Genomic DNA, 18,551 nt, shown 5'->3' with positions numbered 1-18,551 from the left:
AAAAATGGATGATATAAAACATACATTGTTCAAGCCCACAGGATCTCGGTCAAACAGCAAAACAATGAATGAATTATCTGTTCACATTTCCCGTCCGAGCATCTTATGTCACGAACATTACAATCGTCATGGAGCTCGTCAACGTGAAGTGTCAAGCTGATCGAGCTAAGAAGGTCGCTTGTTCTGTATATATATATATATTGCTCGATTTGAGTAGGGAAGCTACATAGGTGAGATACAAATACCTGTCCAAGACTACTAGTACTGTACAAAGAAAACTCTACTGTCAAATCCCTGTAATTGTTGAAGTTCCATCCTGCTGGGCACTCGGGAATCAACGTTGTTTTCACGTCATTTCAATGAAATTACGTTCAACCAACGTGGAATAGACGTTGACATGATGTGTGTGCCCAGTGGGATGTGCCCTTAAAATACTTTTTGAACTTCTGTACTGAATGGAGTATAAAGCTCTCCTGACAGAATAATGCAATGCAAATCTCCAGATAGTACTGGCAAATGAGACAGAAAAAGAGAGCAGGGGCTTTAACTAGTACATTTCAGTGTGTGGGGGGGGGGGGGGATTCCTAGCTATATATCTTCCTAGCCTATATCTCCTCTCAGCCTTAACTCAATTACAACAAAAATATTCCCATTCCCACTAAATGGAAAAACAACCTGTTCGTTGTTGGGGGCCAAAAAAACAAATGGCTCTGTTGCTAACCCCTGTCTTACACCAAGACAGACCCTGCCTAATTGCCAAGTGTTCATTAGATATGTACAGGGGAGGGGCTGGACACTGTGCACCATGCACTCACTGTCATTTGCTTCTAAAGTCATTTGGGGCTGCTGGCATGTCACAACATGCAGCTTAGCTACACACAGACGCACACGCACGCACGCACACGCACACACACACTGCATTGTAGAGTACAGTACAGTACATTAAAGGGATGACGGATGGCTGGCCTCTTTGTTTTAATTGATAGGGACATACAATAAGCCTGGCCGCATGACTATCTGGCTAAACAACAGAGCCATGAATGACGAGGGCACCCAGACAATCCACAAAGGCATCTTAAGGGCAGGGGTTCTGACATTGGCAGCCACGTTACTCTATCACCTAACCTCATCAGTGCTCTCAATGGAGAGAGCTATGGACGAGCTCTACTCTGTTTGAAACCAAGGCTTTTACCACCTAGGTGACCTTCAATATCCTTTACATTATTACGGTTAATAGCTAGGGAATGTCTACAACAGAACTAATGACATATCCAATTGTTATGTGTCTGTTTTGTGGTCAAGATGAATAAGAAAAACATTAAATCTAATGCATACTGCATATTCACATGTGCATCATCGTTGTCATCTCAACAAATCGTAAATGTGGAAGGATCATTGCTGCTTTGTTTCTTTTAAAGATTTAAAGAAAGCTAAATTGGCTGAGACGTCACAGTGGAAAGAAAACAGGACCCAGTCCAGAAAGACAGACATGCCCAGACAAGACATCCATTTGATCAATAGGGAGACACCTGATCGTGTCAGGAAGCTATCTGGGACACACAGGAAGCCACAGTCACAGCTGCAGAGTCATCTCAGACAGATGGAGGGAGAGAAGAGTGTGGTCCAGGTGAGAGAGAGAGAGAGAGAGAGAGAGAGAGAGAGAGAGAGAGAGAGAGATAATAGATGCATACGCCTGTGAGTGAGACACAGTCAATGTAATGCTATGCTGTGGCATCTGGTGTTTGCCGTCCAGGCTGCTAATGATGATGAATGTCTGGCATCGTGTCGACCACCAAATCCAAGAAAAATCCTATTGTTTCACTGATGCCACCCGCCCCCCTTTTCTGATTTTAGTTCAACACTGGGCTAGATTTCAGTATAAAAGGACAACATGGGCGACACAGTAAAAAGCCCTGACAAAATGCCAGACCCTCATCCACACTGTAATGGTAGACAAGGGAGTTGTGTAGGTAAAGAAATGGCGGCGACAGAGAGAAAGAACCACATGGGGCCACTCTTTCATCAGCTGTCTATACAAGCCTTGGCCTGGAGGGCTTTTGAGGAAGCCACAGAACGCTTTCATTCAGCTTCCTACCGAGAGGCATCGATGGGTGCGTGCCGGATTACACATTTTAATGTAGAAGTCTTCTAAGGGGCCCTGCTGTGGGTATTAATATAACACAAGGCACATTCACAGACAGTCTTGAGGACCTGTCACTCTTGCTGGCAAGCCTCATTGTGCACTCAATAATACCCCATTAAAACTTTTCTTCTTTCTTATCAGTGAAACAGCAGTCCTTGGTCAAGGTACGGATCACCAGGTGGAGGACTGATTGGCTGATTTGCATTATTTACATATTTTGTGTGTGCTGATTTATTGGGTGGAAAATGAATGGAAGTGCCCTCCCTCCATTCCTCCCTCGTGGTGTGCCTGCCTGCCTGGCGACCACGTGGCTCACTCTTATCAAAGCACCTTGGGATTTCTTTCTGTGGCATATCGGATCCTCCCCCCCTCCATCCTGCACACAGCCAGTTGGGCAGAAAAGCCATCCATCTTAACAATCCCAGATGCCAATATTAATAGAGATGGACTCCCTGCCTCCATGCACTAAACAAACACAGATGGTGGTGCTCCAAAAGCTCCTGACACCAAGTTCAAAACACTGTGGAATCTGTCTGCCATGTTGAAAACGATCCACCGCCGCCCACTAATGTTATTCTTGTTAACTTTAAGTCGGAAAAGTATTTAAGGATGTTCTTTCTCTCTTTCTGCGAAATTAAGTGCAGCTAAGTGCTGACTGAGATTTTTAAAAATCCAAATCTGGGGCTTGATGCTTTGGCTTTTATACTATTTCCACATAAGGCCGTTGACAATTCTGTCTTTTAAACGATTTCCTCGTCAATGCCCCAAATGCCTCTGCATCCCTGCTAAAAGCAGCAAGCAGGGGGATGGTGATGTTGAAGACATCTGGCATGGGAGCCACTCTCACAAATGAGTCATTAGTGCATTCGTTTGAGTTTGATTTAATAACATGTTGACTAATTTAATTCAAGTCACTGGGTTTGTCTATAGGAGACAACTCCGATGAGGAGGATATTCAGCCAGCGTCTTATTTTTATCCCAATGAAATATGACAATGAGTACAGCCCAGCTGTCTAGATAGGGAGAGATGAGGATAGGAGGACAGACAGGAGAGATGCCATGGCACTGATTGCAGCCTCCTCCCTTTGATATGATGGATATCTGCACACCACTTAGAATATCATTATCTACAACAATGCCCCCCCCCACACACACACAACCACCACAACCATCAACCACAGCCTGTTTGTAAGCTGTAAAACACTGTAGTTCACTGAGCCCTCTCGGCTATTATGTCTTGGAATGGAATGTTTGATCAATGTTTTTATTCTGTAAGCGTCTATTATTGGTTAGTTAATGTTGTGTGGTTTAACAGATAGCTGTTTAAAACTTGAGATGCTGATTTGATAGGATGGGAAGTCCTTTGTGCCATGCAACAAAGGGTCAGAGTTGACTACGGGGCACTAATCAAGACTTGACATACTGCCCCTAAACACACGTTACAGTAGCAAGTCATGTAAACACACAGGCACACGCACACACAGAAAATAAAGCACCTGACATCTCCACAGCCAGGGGGTTCATTTAACCCTTAATGTCAAGGTGTGTGTGGGCCAGGATGTTAGAATATCATCTGTGATTAGAGGAGACTAGGGGCTGAGCTGTTCTTTTGACTGTGACAGGGAGCTGCCTTGCTGAGGCATTTGTCTTCTGTTCACTATGACAGGTGAGAACATGAAGCCTTCCTTCACTCAGCAGGTCAGAGGGCATCAGATGTCTCCAGGACCAACTATGACAGAGCAACGAGCAATGTTGCTGTGCTGGGGGAAGCAACGGAGTCAACAACATCAAAGACCTTGCAAGTTAAACAGGAAGTACTGTATTTCCTATGGCGCTGTGGATTGCTCTTCAGCTACCAGCAATTTAAGAAGACATATTATTCGAAAAGGTCAAATGGTGATGCAGTTTTAAAAATGACGTAATTTGAAATGTAGTCGTCATCACGAAAAAGTCAAAAAGTCAGTCAGGTGGTGAGATGTGGTCGACAAGTTATTCGGGAGTGCCAGATGACATGGGGTATGGGGTTGAGATCTGGAGACTGGCTAGGCCACTCCAGGACCTTGAAATGCTTCTTACGAAGCCACTCCTTTGTTGCCCAGGCGGTGTGTTTGGGATCATTGTCATGCTGAAAGACCCAGCCAAGTTTCATCTTCAATGCCCTTGCTGGTGGAAGGAGGTTTTCACTCAAAATCTCATGATACATGGCCCCATTCATTCTTTCCTTTACACGGATCAGTCGACCAGGTCCCTTTGCAGAAAAACAGCCCCAAAGCATGATGTTTCAACCCCATGCTTCACAGTAGGTATGGTGTTCTTTGGATGCAACTCAGCATTCTTTGTCCTCCAAACACGACGAGTTGAGTTTTTACCAAAAAGTTCTATTTGGTTTCATCTGACATTCTCCCAATCTTCTTCTGGATCATCCAAATGCTCTCTAGCAAACTTCAGACGGGCCTGGACATGTACTGGCTTAAGCAGGGGGACACGTCTGGCACTGCTGGATTTGAGTCCCTGGCGGTGTAGTGTGTTACTGATGGTAGGCTTTGTTACTTTGGTCCCAGCTCTCTGCAGGTCATTCACTAGGTCCCTCCGCGTGGTTCTGGGATTTTTGCTCACCGTTCTTGTGATCATTTTGACCCCACGGGGTGAGATATTGCGTGAAGCCCCAGATCGACGGAGATTATCAGTGGTCTTGTATGTCTTCCATTTCATAATAATTGCTCCCACAGTTGATTTCTTCAAACCAAGCTGCTTACCTATTGCAGATTCAGTCTTCCCAGCCTGGTGCAGGTCTACAATTTTGTTTCTGGTGTCCTTTGACAGCTCTTTGGTCTTGGCCATAGTGGAGTTTGGAGTGTGACTGTTTGAGGTTGTGGACAGGTGTCTTTTATACTGATAACAAGTTCAAACAGGTGCCATTAATACAGGTAACGAGTGGAGGACAGAGGAGCCTCTTAAAGAAGAAGTTACAGGTCTGTGAGAGCCAGAAATCTTGCTTGTTTGTAGGTGACCAAATACTTATTTTCCACCATCATTTGCAAATAAATTCATTAAAAGTCCTACAATATGATTTTCTGGATTTTTTTTCTCATTTTGTCTGTCATAGTTGAAGTGTACCTATGATGAAAATTACAGGCCTCTCTCATCTTTTTAAGTGGGAGAACTTGCACAATTGGTGGCTGACTAAATACTTTTTTGCCCCACTGTACACACACATACAAATAGAATCTGCCTCTGTGTTGGCTAGTACCCTCTATCAGTCCCAGTTCCCATGAAGACAAAGACAAATGGGTTTGATGGTGATGAGATTCATTTACTAGCAATGCTGCGTCTGATGTATACTTCACAACCTGAGTGGTATGCTGCCTCAAAATGTCTGTCGATGTGGTTGAAAGGCCCCTTTTAAAATGCCCCTGGGTATGGTGTGGTTTAGTGTTGTGGTCTGTTTGGCAATCAGCCAGCTAATCAAACTCCCCCATTGTTCATGCAAAGTAAAACTCTCAGGTGAACACACCCAGCCGTGATTTGAAGGCATTTTACAACATCTGTGAAAGAGAGCGCCTCAGTTGGTTTAGAGAGCTGAATAGAGCCGTGATCAAAATACCCTATAGGGATGGACACAATCATTCTGTCTAAGTGGTACTGTAGAAGAAAGAAAGAGAGGGAACCAGTCCTGACAAACATTTCAATGTTACAAACAATGAAGGATGAGACTAAAAACAAACAAAAGATAACTATTGTAAAATATACCGTGTCAGTGAAATGTATATAGTATGTATAAGCTGGAAGTAGAAGCCTAAGTGTTGTTGTCTATTAGTTTACTCCAATTAGGCGAGGGGTGGAGGGTTAGGGGTAAATAATAAAGGAAAATATATTGGAAAAAATATATTGGGGATTGGAAATTATGCAGAAAATTACATTGATAGTTTGTGGCTTCTATCTGCAATATTAAAATAAAATAAAAAACAATGCTACACACTCTTTGAAAAAAAGTGCTTTCTAGAACGTAAAAGGATTCCTCGGCTGTCCCCATAGGAGATCCCTTTTGGGTTTCAGGCAGAACCCTATTAGGTTCATTGTAGAAACCTTTTCCCAGAGGGTTTTAAATGGAACACAAACGAGTTCTACTTGGAACTAAAAAGGGTTCTCCTATGGGGACAGCCGAAGAACCCTTTTTTTTCTAAGAGTGCATGACAAGGCTTCAAATGGAGTAGTACTGTGCAGTTTAGACAAATACAATGTTTGTAGAAGCTAGAGCATGAATGGCAGTGGTTGGGCAGGGAGCCCCATCTGTTGGCTGGTATGTAAATTCACTGTGGCGGTGCCTGGGTCTGTGTGCACCCTGCTTTCCTGGTGGTGAAGGAGTGTCTCTGTCTCCTTAGTGACTGACTGACTGAATGCATCTCCTGCTGTGCTCTGCTGCTTCACTTTGCACCTCTTACTTCTGGGACAGTGCTCAAGGATACACCCAGGGAGGGACGGGAACATTTCTAATTATTACAGAAATTATAATCATCCCTGTATTTCAGCAGCAGCAGTCTCTCTCTCTCTCTCTCTCTCGACTCCCTTCGTCAGACTGGTAGATAGACTGCTGCTGCACAGAACAGTAATCAACATTTCTCTCTTCATCATCTCACTGGTGGATGAGGTAAAGCAAAACGCCTCTTCACCTTGGCTCACTAGTGGATCTAATCAGACACACTTCCTCTAGCCCAACCCCAGGGGAACGGTAACACATTATGGATCTCAGTAAACAACGTTATCTCTCTCTGAGGGGCTATACTCTACAGAGGACAGTCGACTGTGGTAAAGATGGTCTGTGTTCATGTGTAGGTATTCTGTGTTTGGTAGATATACTATGGATTCTAATAATCTCCCCTCTCTCACGCGCACATATTGTACGTACGAACACAACACACAAACACACACCCTCCTACAGTACCCTACCTCCTCCCACTGGTGGATGTATCGGATGAGCCTGGACAGCCTGAGCAGTCTGAGCAGGCTGAGGATCTTGGTGAAGCGGACGATCCTCAGCGCCCGGGCCGTCTTGTAGAAGTCTGAGTCGATGCGCGTCTCCACGATGAGGAAGATGTAGTCCACAGGTATGGAGGAGATGAAGTCCACCACGAACCAGCTCCTCAGGTACTTGATCTTGATCTGTTGTGGGTCCAGGATGATCTCGGTGTTGTCCTCCTTGACGATGCCCGTGCGGAAGTTGAGCACCAGGTCCATGAGGAAGAAGGTGTCTGAGATCACGTTGAAGATGATCCAGGGGGGCGTGTGTTCGTCTTTGAAGAAGGTGATGCCCACCGGGATGACGATCAGGTTCCCCACCATCAGCAGCAGCATGGTCAGGTCCCAGTAGAACCTAGAACAGGACGAACCACAGAGAGCTTAGAGCCTGGGAGAGAACATGAGGAACCACAGATGGCATAGAGCCTGGGAGAGAACAGGAGGAACCACATAGGGATATTGATCAGGTTCCCCACTATCAGTAGCACTATAGTCAACTCCAGCAGCACCTAGGAGAGACAGGAATTGGGTCTGGAGGATTTAGGAGAAAAGATCAACAGCTGCCTCTCCCTGAGAAGTACCGCTACCACTGATCACATTAAATGTACATACTGTAAACTACAGCAGCTATCTGGGATGAGCGGTTCGTTTTATACCATCACATAGACTGTAATGAACAGCTTTATACTGCCACTGACATTCAACATGTTCAATAATGAACGTGGTTTAGGATCGTGTACACTATGTACACTATGTACACTATGGCCATGTGTCTTGACCCGCCACTAAATCCTGTCTTTGAAGGCCTTTTAAAGTTAATGATTCAATATGAAATATGTAATTAAACTAACTGTTAAATCCCCGATACGGCCAGTTTGAACCTGTGTGACCCATGGCTGTCACAACATGTGCTCATGAAGGAGTAATGGTCCACACACGCAGCCTAGCCTACATCTCCCAGTCTGTCTTGATGCATAACCTATTTGTCTCCTGCTTGTGGTTGCTGGGCGCACATTTAAAAAGGTCAACGAGGGTTAAATGTTGATTACAAAGTGTTGGGTGACTTTGTCCATCTTCCCAGTCGCACAATTTGGTTGTAAATTACACTCTCCGCCCGCTTCGTAATTAAATCCAGATTGGTTGTGTTGTATACAGGTTGATATACAGTATCCTTGGTGCTCTATAGATGGCACCGAGGCAGCTGGTCCTGGATTGCACCGAGGCAGCGGGTCCTGGATGGCACCGAGGCAGCGGCTCCTGGATTGTGAACTGGTTCTTGTGGGCAGGATAATTTAACCACTCGAGTTTAACCGGCCCCATAAAAATCCATCTCAGAGCAAAACCAATTTAAAGCAGAGACCCAGAAGAAATGAAAAATATACTATTCAAAATGTTGATGGTTGCTTTGCTGTGATGCCTCTCAGTGGAGATGAACGTTCCAATTGCCTCTGAGATCACTGTGCTGCCTGTCTGTGGACACATTACTTTGAAATAAACATTCATTACAGAGATATTACACACACAGCTGTCTAAGACAGTTGAGCCATGGATTAGGGTTTACAAAAATACACACACACACCTGTGTGTGCACACACGCACACACACACTCACTCACACAATGACACACACTAAACCCCATCTCGCTTACACACTGACACACGAAACAGTGGCAGTAATAGGAATTCTTCAAAGTAAAAGGGTATCCACGGTTTCAGTTTCTTGTCAAGCAGAGTTATATTTAGAAAGACGTTTCCGCCACTGTGTTTGCTCATGTTAAGATTTAAAGCCCAAGAGGACAAGACACAACTTCAAAGGAAATAACATGTACACGGGTAATGACATTTACTCTTCGAATTCTTCCCATTCCCTCGTATTCCCCATGTCAGGAAGAAGTATGTGAGTTGACATCATGATGACAAAACAGCTTGCTAACGGGCTGGAGGTGCACCAACAGCCCTTAATGTCGCTGCAATCACTATGTGCTAATATATCCATTTATTTTCGTGCCAACACCTGCTCAGTGTCCTCGCCACTTTTCTGCCAGTTTCATGGTGACTTGACTGTTAGTTTAAACTGGGTCGTGAAGAAACAAACAGAGACATCAGGAAGTAGAAAAGGCCCAGCTGGCAGACTGTCTTGTCTGTTTGGACAGAGAGAGAGAGAGAGAGAGAGAGAGAGAGAGAGAGAGAGAGAGAGAGAGAGGAGGCTGAGAAGAGACAGGGGGAGGCTGTGGAGAGGCAGGGGAGGAGGGCTCCTCCACATGCTTACTGGGCCTCAGAATGAGGGATGGAGGGGTATGTAAGCTACTTTCAGGATCCCCTGAGAGGGCCTGGGGCCAAGAGAGGGGACACACACCTGTGTGAACTCCACCTGTTCCCTTGGATGAAGAAATGTTTTCTCAAGCCTCTGGTCATGTACTGTACATACTATAGCATACTACAGACACCAACCATGTGTCTGTCCCCCGATACCGATACGATATGTCTCTAGGTCTCCTCAATGTCAGAGATTCACAACCGAGGTGATGAAGGTTGTGACCCACGATGAAAATATTGTGGAACAAACAACCAGCTTTCCATCCAACCTTTTTATGCGAAGGTCGGATAAAAGCATTTCACGACAGGATAGATGGAAACAGCTCATTTTTCGGTAAACGTTCCAAATGTCGACAAAACAAAACACGTTAGACAAGATGGGATCTTTTAGTCTGTAAAATTAATTACGCAACAAATGGCAGTGGAAACGCCTTTATGCGCAAATATTGATTTAATTGATCAACTAGTGAGGATGACATGGTGTGTGGTCCTCCCACTATGACTCTGGAAAGCATGGAGTTTATTAGGCTACAGATGAAATAAATGATGAACTTCACAGGGTGGTGAAAGTACACGGTGATGAGCTTGATGCTCCTTTCCAATAAATATTGAGGGTCTTATTCTGGTGACATGATGATCGAATCTTGGCTGCCATTTTGGCAAATAAAAATAAATCGGTCTTTTTGTCCATAATAATCGCATCATGAAGAAGGCTATACCTCCACTGTATCTGTGACCTGTTGGCTAAAGCGCGCGTGCCAAGACAAGAGTGAGTGGCTGCTGCCAACACACTGTCATTGACACTGACCCAACTCCAGCCACTTTAATAATGGGAATTGATGGGAAATGATGTAAATATATCACTAGCCACTTTAAACAATGCTACCTTATATAATGTTACTTACCCTACACTATTCCATCTCATATGCATATGTATATACTGTACTCTAGATCATCGACTGCATTCTTATGTCACTAGCCACTTTAACTATGCCACTTTGTTTACTTTGTCTACATACTCATCTCATATGTATATACTGTACTCGATACCATCTACTGTATGCTGCTCTGTACCATCACTCATTCATATATCCTTATGTACATATTCCTTATCCCCTTACACTGTGTATAAGACAGTAGTTTTGGAATTGTTAGTTAGATTACTTGTTGGTTATCACTGCATTGTCGGAACTAGAAGCACAAGCATTTCGCTACACTCGCATTAACATCTGCTAACCATGTGTATGTGACAAATAAAATTTGATTTGATTTGATTTGATTTGAGTGTGCACATTCGCTATATAACGCAATCGTTTTTTTTTGTGGCAAAATCATCAGTAGAGTTGAAAATGCAGTGAAAACACATTTAAATGGTGTTTTTGTAGCAGTAGATGGGAATTTCAACTCAAAAGGTATTTTTATCTACACTACATCACGCACAGCGTTTTATCCGCAACAAAGTCAATTTGATGGAAACATGTCTGGTGGAAAAATGTGCATATTGTTTTATACAGACTTTAGAGTATTCGCACTACCATCTGTCGCCAATTGGATGGAAATTCAACTTTCAAATGATGAAACCACTAAAGACAAGGTGAGATATTTTTGTGTCTGTAAAATGTATTATGTGAGAAATTCCTGTAGAAACGCCTTTATGCTCAAATATTGATATAATAACCATCATATCGAAGGAGACTTGGAGTCACGCAATGATATGGTGTGTGGTCCTCCCACTACGACTTGGGAAAGCATACAGTTTATTACGCTACAGATGAAATAAGTTATGATGGACTTCACAGGGAGGTGAAAGTGCGCAATGATCTTGATGCTCTTTTCCAATAAATATTGATGGTCTGATTCTGGTGACATGATGATTGATGCTTGGTTGCCGGTTTGACAAATCAAAATGATCTGGCTCTTGTCCATAATAATCTCATCATGTAGGCTAGGAACTGTTGACTAGAGTACATGTGGCAAGACCAGAGCGGGCACATTTGCTTTATAACAGACACTGGTTTTGTGACAAAACCATCGGTAGAGTTGAACATTTGATCCATTTCGACGGAAAGACATTTAAAAAAAGAAAAAATTGCATGAAAATCTGTCAATTGGATGGAAACCAACGCTATACATACAAAAGTATGTGAACACCCCTTGAAATGATTTCAGCCACACCCGTTGCTGACAGGTGTATAAAATCGAGCCCCCTGACATGCAATCTCCATAGACAAACATTGGCAGTAGAATGGCCTTACTGAAGAGCTCAGTGACTTTCAACGTGGCACTGTCATAGGATGCCACCTTTCCAACAAGTCAGTTTGTCAAATGTCTGCCCTGCTAGAGCTGGACTCTGGATTCCACCATTGGACTCTGGAGCAGTGGAAACGTGTCTGTTATAGCAGCAAAGGGGGGAGGGGGGCAACTCCATATTAATGTTCATATGATTTTGGAATAAGATATTTGATGAGCAGGTGTCCATATACTTTTGGTCATAGTTAGTTAGTGTATGTATTAGTATTTCTATTCAAGAATTAAGGACACACATCTGGTTCTGTGTAAATGTGCATGAGTTGTGTCTGTGTGTGTGTGTGTGTGTGTGTGTGCTCTTTTTCCTTTTCACTCTTGCTATTGCCTTCTGATGGGGGTCAGCCCACCTAAACATAGCAGGGATCCATTTACTGTGTTTTCTATCCTGACATAAAGGAACATTGTCCTATAAATATAGATAGACTGAGCAGTGAGTGCAGCGCAGGGCAGGGTGGTGGACGAACATCGCAAAGGCACCAAATCCCCATCTCTATGTCTGTCTGAAAGCACTGACTTGATTGGATTGATAGCTTTTCCCTTCGTGAAACAAAAGGCAGCGTCCTTCATGGTGATATCAGTGCAGGCAGGGGTACGCTGCTGCGGTGTAGGGAGAGAGGGGGAGGAGAAGGATGATAGGGAGAGAGCCATAGAGAGAGGGAGGGAGCGATAGAGAGAGGGAGAGTTTGAGGGAGGAGAGAGAGATCCAGAGAGGGAGGGAGCGATAGAGAGGGAGAGTTTGAGGGAGGAGAGAGAGAGATCCAGAGAGGGAGGGAGCGTTAGAGAGGGAGAGTTTGAGGGAGGAGAGAGAGATCCAGAGAGGGAGGGAGCGATAGAGGGGAAATTACCCCGGTTGCATAGCTTACACCTGAGTTGTTATAGTGCTCGGGAGGGACTGCTCACTGTCATGACGACAGACCGTGACATTTCCATGCCTGCTCGTCTACAGAGACAGAGGTACGGTCCACACCACACCGTCTGCTCTCCTGGGAAGAGACCAAGGACTGCAGACCCATGTTTTTACCCTCAGAGTGCCTCCTGCTACAAGATAAACCTCTCTCCCACTCGCCACCCTGTCCTGGAGTTAGCTACCTGGGGCCACACTAGCCCAGCCTGGTGTCACTGTCACACTGGGGCTCTGACATCACCCACAGTGAGCTACTCACACACACTCCTCTCCCCCAACATGAACATGTTGAAAAGGCATAAAGGATCTACAGCCAGTTTGTGTGTGTGTGTGTGTGTGTGTGTGTGCGTGTGTGCGTGCGTGTGTGCGTGCGTGCGTGTGTGTGCGTGTGCGTGCATTGCCCGCAGGGTGCTGTCTCTACCTGTTGGCAGACACGCTGGGAGAGCGATGTCATGGCATCCAGGTAGGTTGTCTGTCATGTCGGCTACACTAGTCTTGCAGACAGAGACAGCAATGAGGAGCAGTGTGTGTGTGTGCTCCTCTTCATTCGGCATGGCGTCAGACTGAACGAGGACAGTAGAACAACAATGTGTGGTGTCATTCCCACTGTAAATGTGACTCTGGCTGATTGAATGATTGATGTTGATCTATTTATGAATATGAAAAGCAGTTCCCCTCTTGAATAATGCATGTCCTTGTTTTGTGTGTTTTTTTCTCTCCCTTACCTAGTTCTTGTGAGAGGCTGTTTTGTGTGAGGATGAGGAATCCTCGTCAAACGTGCTGATTCGCCATTTGCCTGAGGATGTGGCCCCATGTCACATTAGACACAAGCAGCACACACTGCCTGCATCAATATGACTACTGGCCACTGGCTACTCTAACCCGTCTTAGGGGTGTCACTACTGTACTGCACAGTGAACAGTTGGCTTGACTGTGTGTGTGTGTGTGTGTGTGTGTGTGTGTGTGTGTGTGTGTGTGTGTGTGTGTGTGTGTGTGTGTGTGTGTGTGTGTGTGTGTGTGTGTGTGTGTGAGCGTGTATGTTTGTGTCTGTTGGTGTGTGCAGTGGCGGGAATCCATTAACCCTTAGGCCTGTTCTGACAGGCGAGTGATGAGTGAAAATGAAGCATGTTAGTCTATTACAACACAGCCATACATTTTCCAGACACCACATTTTGCCAAAAGGACAAGACAACACACACACATACACAGAAGGCTACAAAACACATTGCATAGCAATTGTGCAAGACAGTTCTCCATTGGGCCAGATGGGTCAGATGACTACGAGACAATAACAGGAGGAAATTGAAGTGTCCAGGAGAGAATCGTGTTAAAAGGGTTAATCCTATGTTTGTTGACACCCCGCTCCGATGAACTGCTATGACGGCACTGACTTTGCTAAGCACAGCCGGCGGGCTCACTGCAAGCAGGGAGCACATCACTGACACTGGGCTACACAGTCGAAAGGGACTATTTTTTAGGTGAGACTGACCGTTTTATCAGTCCTGAGCAGTGCCGCTGTTGTAAGAAGAATTCACCGTAGAAAAAGCACCAAATCGATTTACTAAACACCAACGTGAGAAAGGGGGAATCTAATGTAAGGAACAGCCCCTTCCGAATAGTGCACAGCATATGAATAATACCATTAATAAGACTACAACAGCCAGGTGCTGCTGGACCACTGCAGGAATTTCATCCAGCTGAAAAACCCTGTTCTGTAAGAGTCTCCCAACTGCACCTAAACTCCAGAGCAGAGACAGGTTTGACCTCTGATGCTGAAGCTGGTAGAGATCTATACTGAGATCTATAGGCCTTGTCTGTATTCAAGTCAGAGTTAATAGATCGTGTATTCTGGGATTCGACAGCTAAGAAGAGTCTAATCCTTTTGCATATAGACTGAGAATGCATACTGGTAACTGTCAAGCGCATAATGACCTCCACTGTGACCAGTGAAAACACATGTACCACTTATTCATGAAAAATGAACCACTTCCAAAGACAAATACTAAGACCCCATAATAAAACAAAGCCACACAGCAAAGCTAGAGATCAAGCAATAAGCCCATCTAAAATATGTATCAGTTTTGGATACTCAATCGTTCTCTTATGAATATCAACAATCTAATCAACGTAGCCACTGCAGTACAAGGGAGACGGAACGTTTGAAGGAGGAGAAGACTCTCCACCGCCCAACACCCCTGGAGCATATTACCTTTTTTTTCTATTTAAGGTGCTGCTGGCTGCCGCCACCAGTAGAGAGGCACAGTGTCCCTGTCCTTGTCCCTGGTCGCAGCGCACACAGCAGAGTCCCTCCCCAGAGCAGAGTAGACGCAGAACAGAGCACGGCCCGTTAGTTACCTGCTCGGGGGAATAAAAGACTCCTCAAGGATACTCCGCAAGCAGCGCAGTCAGCAACTCACTGTGCCCTCCACCAAAACAAAAGGACCACTGTGCACAGTCCATAGGCCTATCAGAGGAGAACACAGGGCATAGACAACTGCCCAGGGTCTAATAACCTGCCCAGGGACTGAGGTTGAAAATTAGCCGGCTGGCTAAAACCGGCACTTTTACTGAAACGTTGATTAATGTGCACTGTCCCTGTAAAAATAAAATCAACTCAACTCAACTCAACACAGACGGATCCTGAAATGGCATCCAATTCTATATAAATAGTGCACGACTTTTGACCAGGGCCCATAGAATAATGTGCCACTTGAGATGCACCCACAGACTCCTCTCCAACCTGCTCTCATCCCCCAGACTACATGCAGCTGGATCACCATTCTCTACTTCCTGCCTGCCTGCCATTTCGCCCCCTAATTGCAGCCATCTTTATTATCATGATTCATTGTTATCTATGTCCTGTGTCTCCCATGTCATGTCTAGGGTTCTTCTATCAGTCAACCACGGAGTGTTGATGTGGGAGAGTGAACAGCGCACAGTGCTGGGTGCCTCCTATACACACATCACCCTGTTTCCCAGGAGAGAGAGTGAACAGCTGGGTCTCCTAAACCAGATGAAGAGCTAACCTAATGTACTACCGTAGCTGCCATTATATTAGCAGTCAGTCACGTTGCAGGCTACACTGTCACCTTGCCGCTCCCTTTCCCAGCCCCCAATCTCAACCCCCAGCCCCATGTAGTCCCACACCCCAACCTCGGCCCCCTCAACACTCAGCCCTAGCCTAGCCTAGCTCGAGCCCCAGCCCTCCTCACTTCCTTAGCCCCGACCTGTCAATTATCTTCCCCAACCAGGTGATGTAATCAGCAAATGGAGCCACAGAAATGAAAGCCTGTCTATCCATCTCAGAGATGTTGATCCAGGGTCAGAGTGAGAGCGAGAGAGAAAGATAAAAATGTGGAACACAGAGAGAGAGAACCGAGAGTGAAAACAAGATGGTGCAAAACTAATGAGTGGGAGAGAAAGGTTGAGGAGAGAATGAGGGAGGAAGAATTCATCTCCTTATATTCTGCTCAGTGGATAAAGTAGCACATAATCTCTCCTCTTTTCATATACTGAGCCCAGTTGCTCGAAACTCCACAGAAATTGTAAGCACATTTTAGCACACCCTCCCCACCCAAAAAGATATGGGTAAGAGGGGAAAATATAGCCAAAATTAATGCAGCTTAAAACCCAGCAGTTTATGGAAAACCCTTACTAAGAAGTCATTTTAAGCATAAAATGAAATAAAAATGTGGGACGCGATGCAGAGTTGATCTGGTCTGCGTGAGAAGGCAAAAGCAGAGGCTTATCTGACTGTTAAACCAAATAGGAGCGGATTTATCTTGTTTATTTGTTATTTCTGTCATTTCTTGAGTGTATGTGCTAAATAGTGCAAATGCATTTGATTTAAACATATTTCCCTGCCACCATCTTCCCTACTCAGGTGCTAACAACAGCCAGGAAGAAAATAACCTGATTCACAAATAACAGGGGGAAGAAGATGTCTTTGGAGGCGGGGAAGAGAAATGGGAGAATCACACCAACACTGCATGTCTCTTAATCCAGCCATTTTCCCGAGTCTTCTAGTCAGACGGCCTGCGTAGCGTGAGGGCGGGAGGAGGCTAAACGCATTGCGGCTGGGGAATGGGGAAGTACTTCCTGTGAATCATGGCAACCACACAGACAGGGCTCTTTATTCTGCTGGACTCCACTCAATCCCTCCATAAGTGGAGAGGTTGTTGCACTGAGTAGGAGCCCCACTGGTTCCTTATGGTTTAGTAGTACTCTAGCAGGCAGCACTGATACTGCTGCCAACGGCCTGGTGAATAGAGGCCAAGTCTGTTTCTCAAACATGACTGGTCTAACAAACATTTTGCAAGAGGGTTCTTCTAATAGTCAACAACTGACAGCGGACACTATCTACAGACACTCACTCTCTATAGTCACTCACTATCTATAGACATTGTCCATGGACACTCATTCTCTATAGACACTCACTATCTATAGACATTGTCCATAGACACTCATTCTCTATAGACACTCACTATCTATAGACATTGTCCATAGACACTCATTCTCTATAGACACTCACTATCTATAGACATTGTCCATAGACACTCATTCTCTATAGACACTCACTATCTATAGACATTGTCCATAGACACTCATTCTCTATAGACACTCACTATCTATAGACATTGTCCATAGACACTCATTCTCTATAGACACTTCTCTACTATCTATAGACATTGTCCATAGACACTCATTCTCTATAGACACTCACTATCTATAGACATTGTCCATAGACACTCATTCTCTATAGACACTCACTATCTATAGACATTGTCCATAGACACTCATTCTCTAGACACTCACTATCTATAGACATTGTCCATAGACACTCATTCTCTAGACACTCACTATCTATAGACATTGTCCATAGACACTCATTCTCTATAGACACTCACTATCTACAGAAAAACACTATCTATAGACACTATCTACAGTGCCTTGCAAAAGTATTCATCCCCCTTCCTATTTTGTTGCATTACAACCTGTAATTTTAAATGATTTTTATTTGGATTACATGTAATGGACATACACAAAATAGTTCATATTGGTGAAGTGAAATTAAAAGAATTTCAGGTTTCAAAAAATTATAAAATAAAAAAGGGAAAAGTGGTATGTGAATATGTCTTCACCCCCTTTGCTATGAAGCCCCTAAATAAGATCTGGTGCAACCAATTACCTTCAGAAGTCACATAATTAGTTAAATAAAGTCCACCTGTGTGCAATCTAATTGTCACCTGATCTGTCACATTATCTGAGTATATATACACCTGTTCTGAAAGGCCCCAGAGTCTGCAATACCACTAAGCAAGGGGCACCACCAATATATTAAGTTAAAATAAGGGTTCATTCAGTATTGTTGTAATTGTCATTATTACAAATAAATAAATAAAAATCGGGCGATTAATCGGTAGCGACTTTTTTTGGTCCTCCAATAATCGGTATCGGAGTTGAAAAATCATAATGGGTCGACCTCTACAACAGACACTATCTAAAGACACCATCAACAGACACTCACTATCTACAGACACTATCTAAAGACAATATCAACAGACACTATCTATAGACACTCACTATCTACAGACTATCTACAGACACTCACTTTCTATAGACATTCACTATCAAAAGACACTCACTATCAAAAGACACTCACTATCAAAAGACACTCACTATCAAAATACACCATCTACAGACACATTATCTACAGACACTCCCTTTATATAGACACTATCTATATACACTTACTCTCTATAGACACTCACTCTGTATAGACACTCAGACACTCACTCTGTATAGACACTACAGACACTCACTATCTACAGACACTCCCTTTATATAGACACTATCTATATACACT

At 44.2% G+C, this 18,551-nt stretch overlaps 1 protein-coding gene across 1 annotated transcript in view; it reads right to left on the bottom strand.

Annotated features, from left to right (window-relative positions):
* hcn4 (hyperpolarization activated cyclic nucleotide-gated potassium channel 4) overlaps positions 1-18,551 on the bottom strand; it is a 95,120-nt gene that overhangs the window by 56,969 nt on the left and 19,600 nt on the right. The window contains exon 2 of the mRNA XM_029641442.2: positions 7,091-7,514. Coding sequence (XP_029497302.2) covers positions 7,091-7,514 — 424 coding nt within the window. The remainder of the gene's footprint in view (positions 1-7,090; positions 7,515-18,551) is intronic.

This window comes from Oncorhynchus nerka, linkage group LG28 (genome assembly GCF_034236695.1).
Source record: "Oncorhynchus nerka isolate Pitt River linkage group LG28, Oner_Uvic_2.0, whole genome shotgun sequence".
NCBI classification, from domain to species: domain Eukaryota; kingdom Metazoa; phylum Chordata; class Actinopteri; order Salmoniformes; family Salmonidae; genus Oncorhynchus; species Oncorhynchus nerka.
Note: the sequence above shows the minus strand (reverse complement) of the source record. Positions and strands in the feature narration are given on the sequence as shown.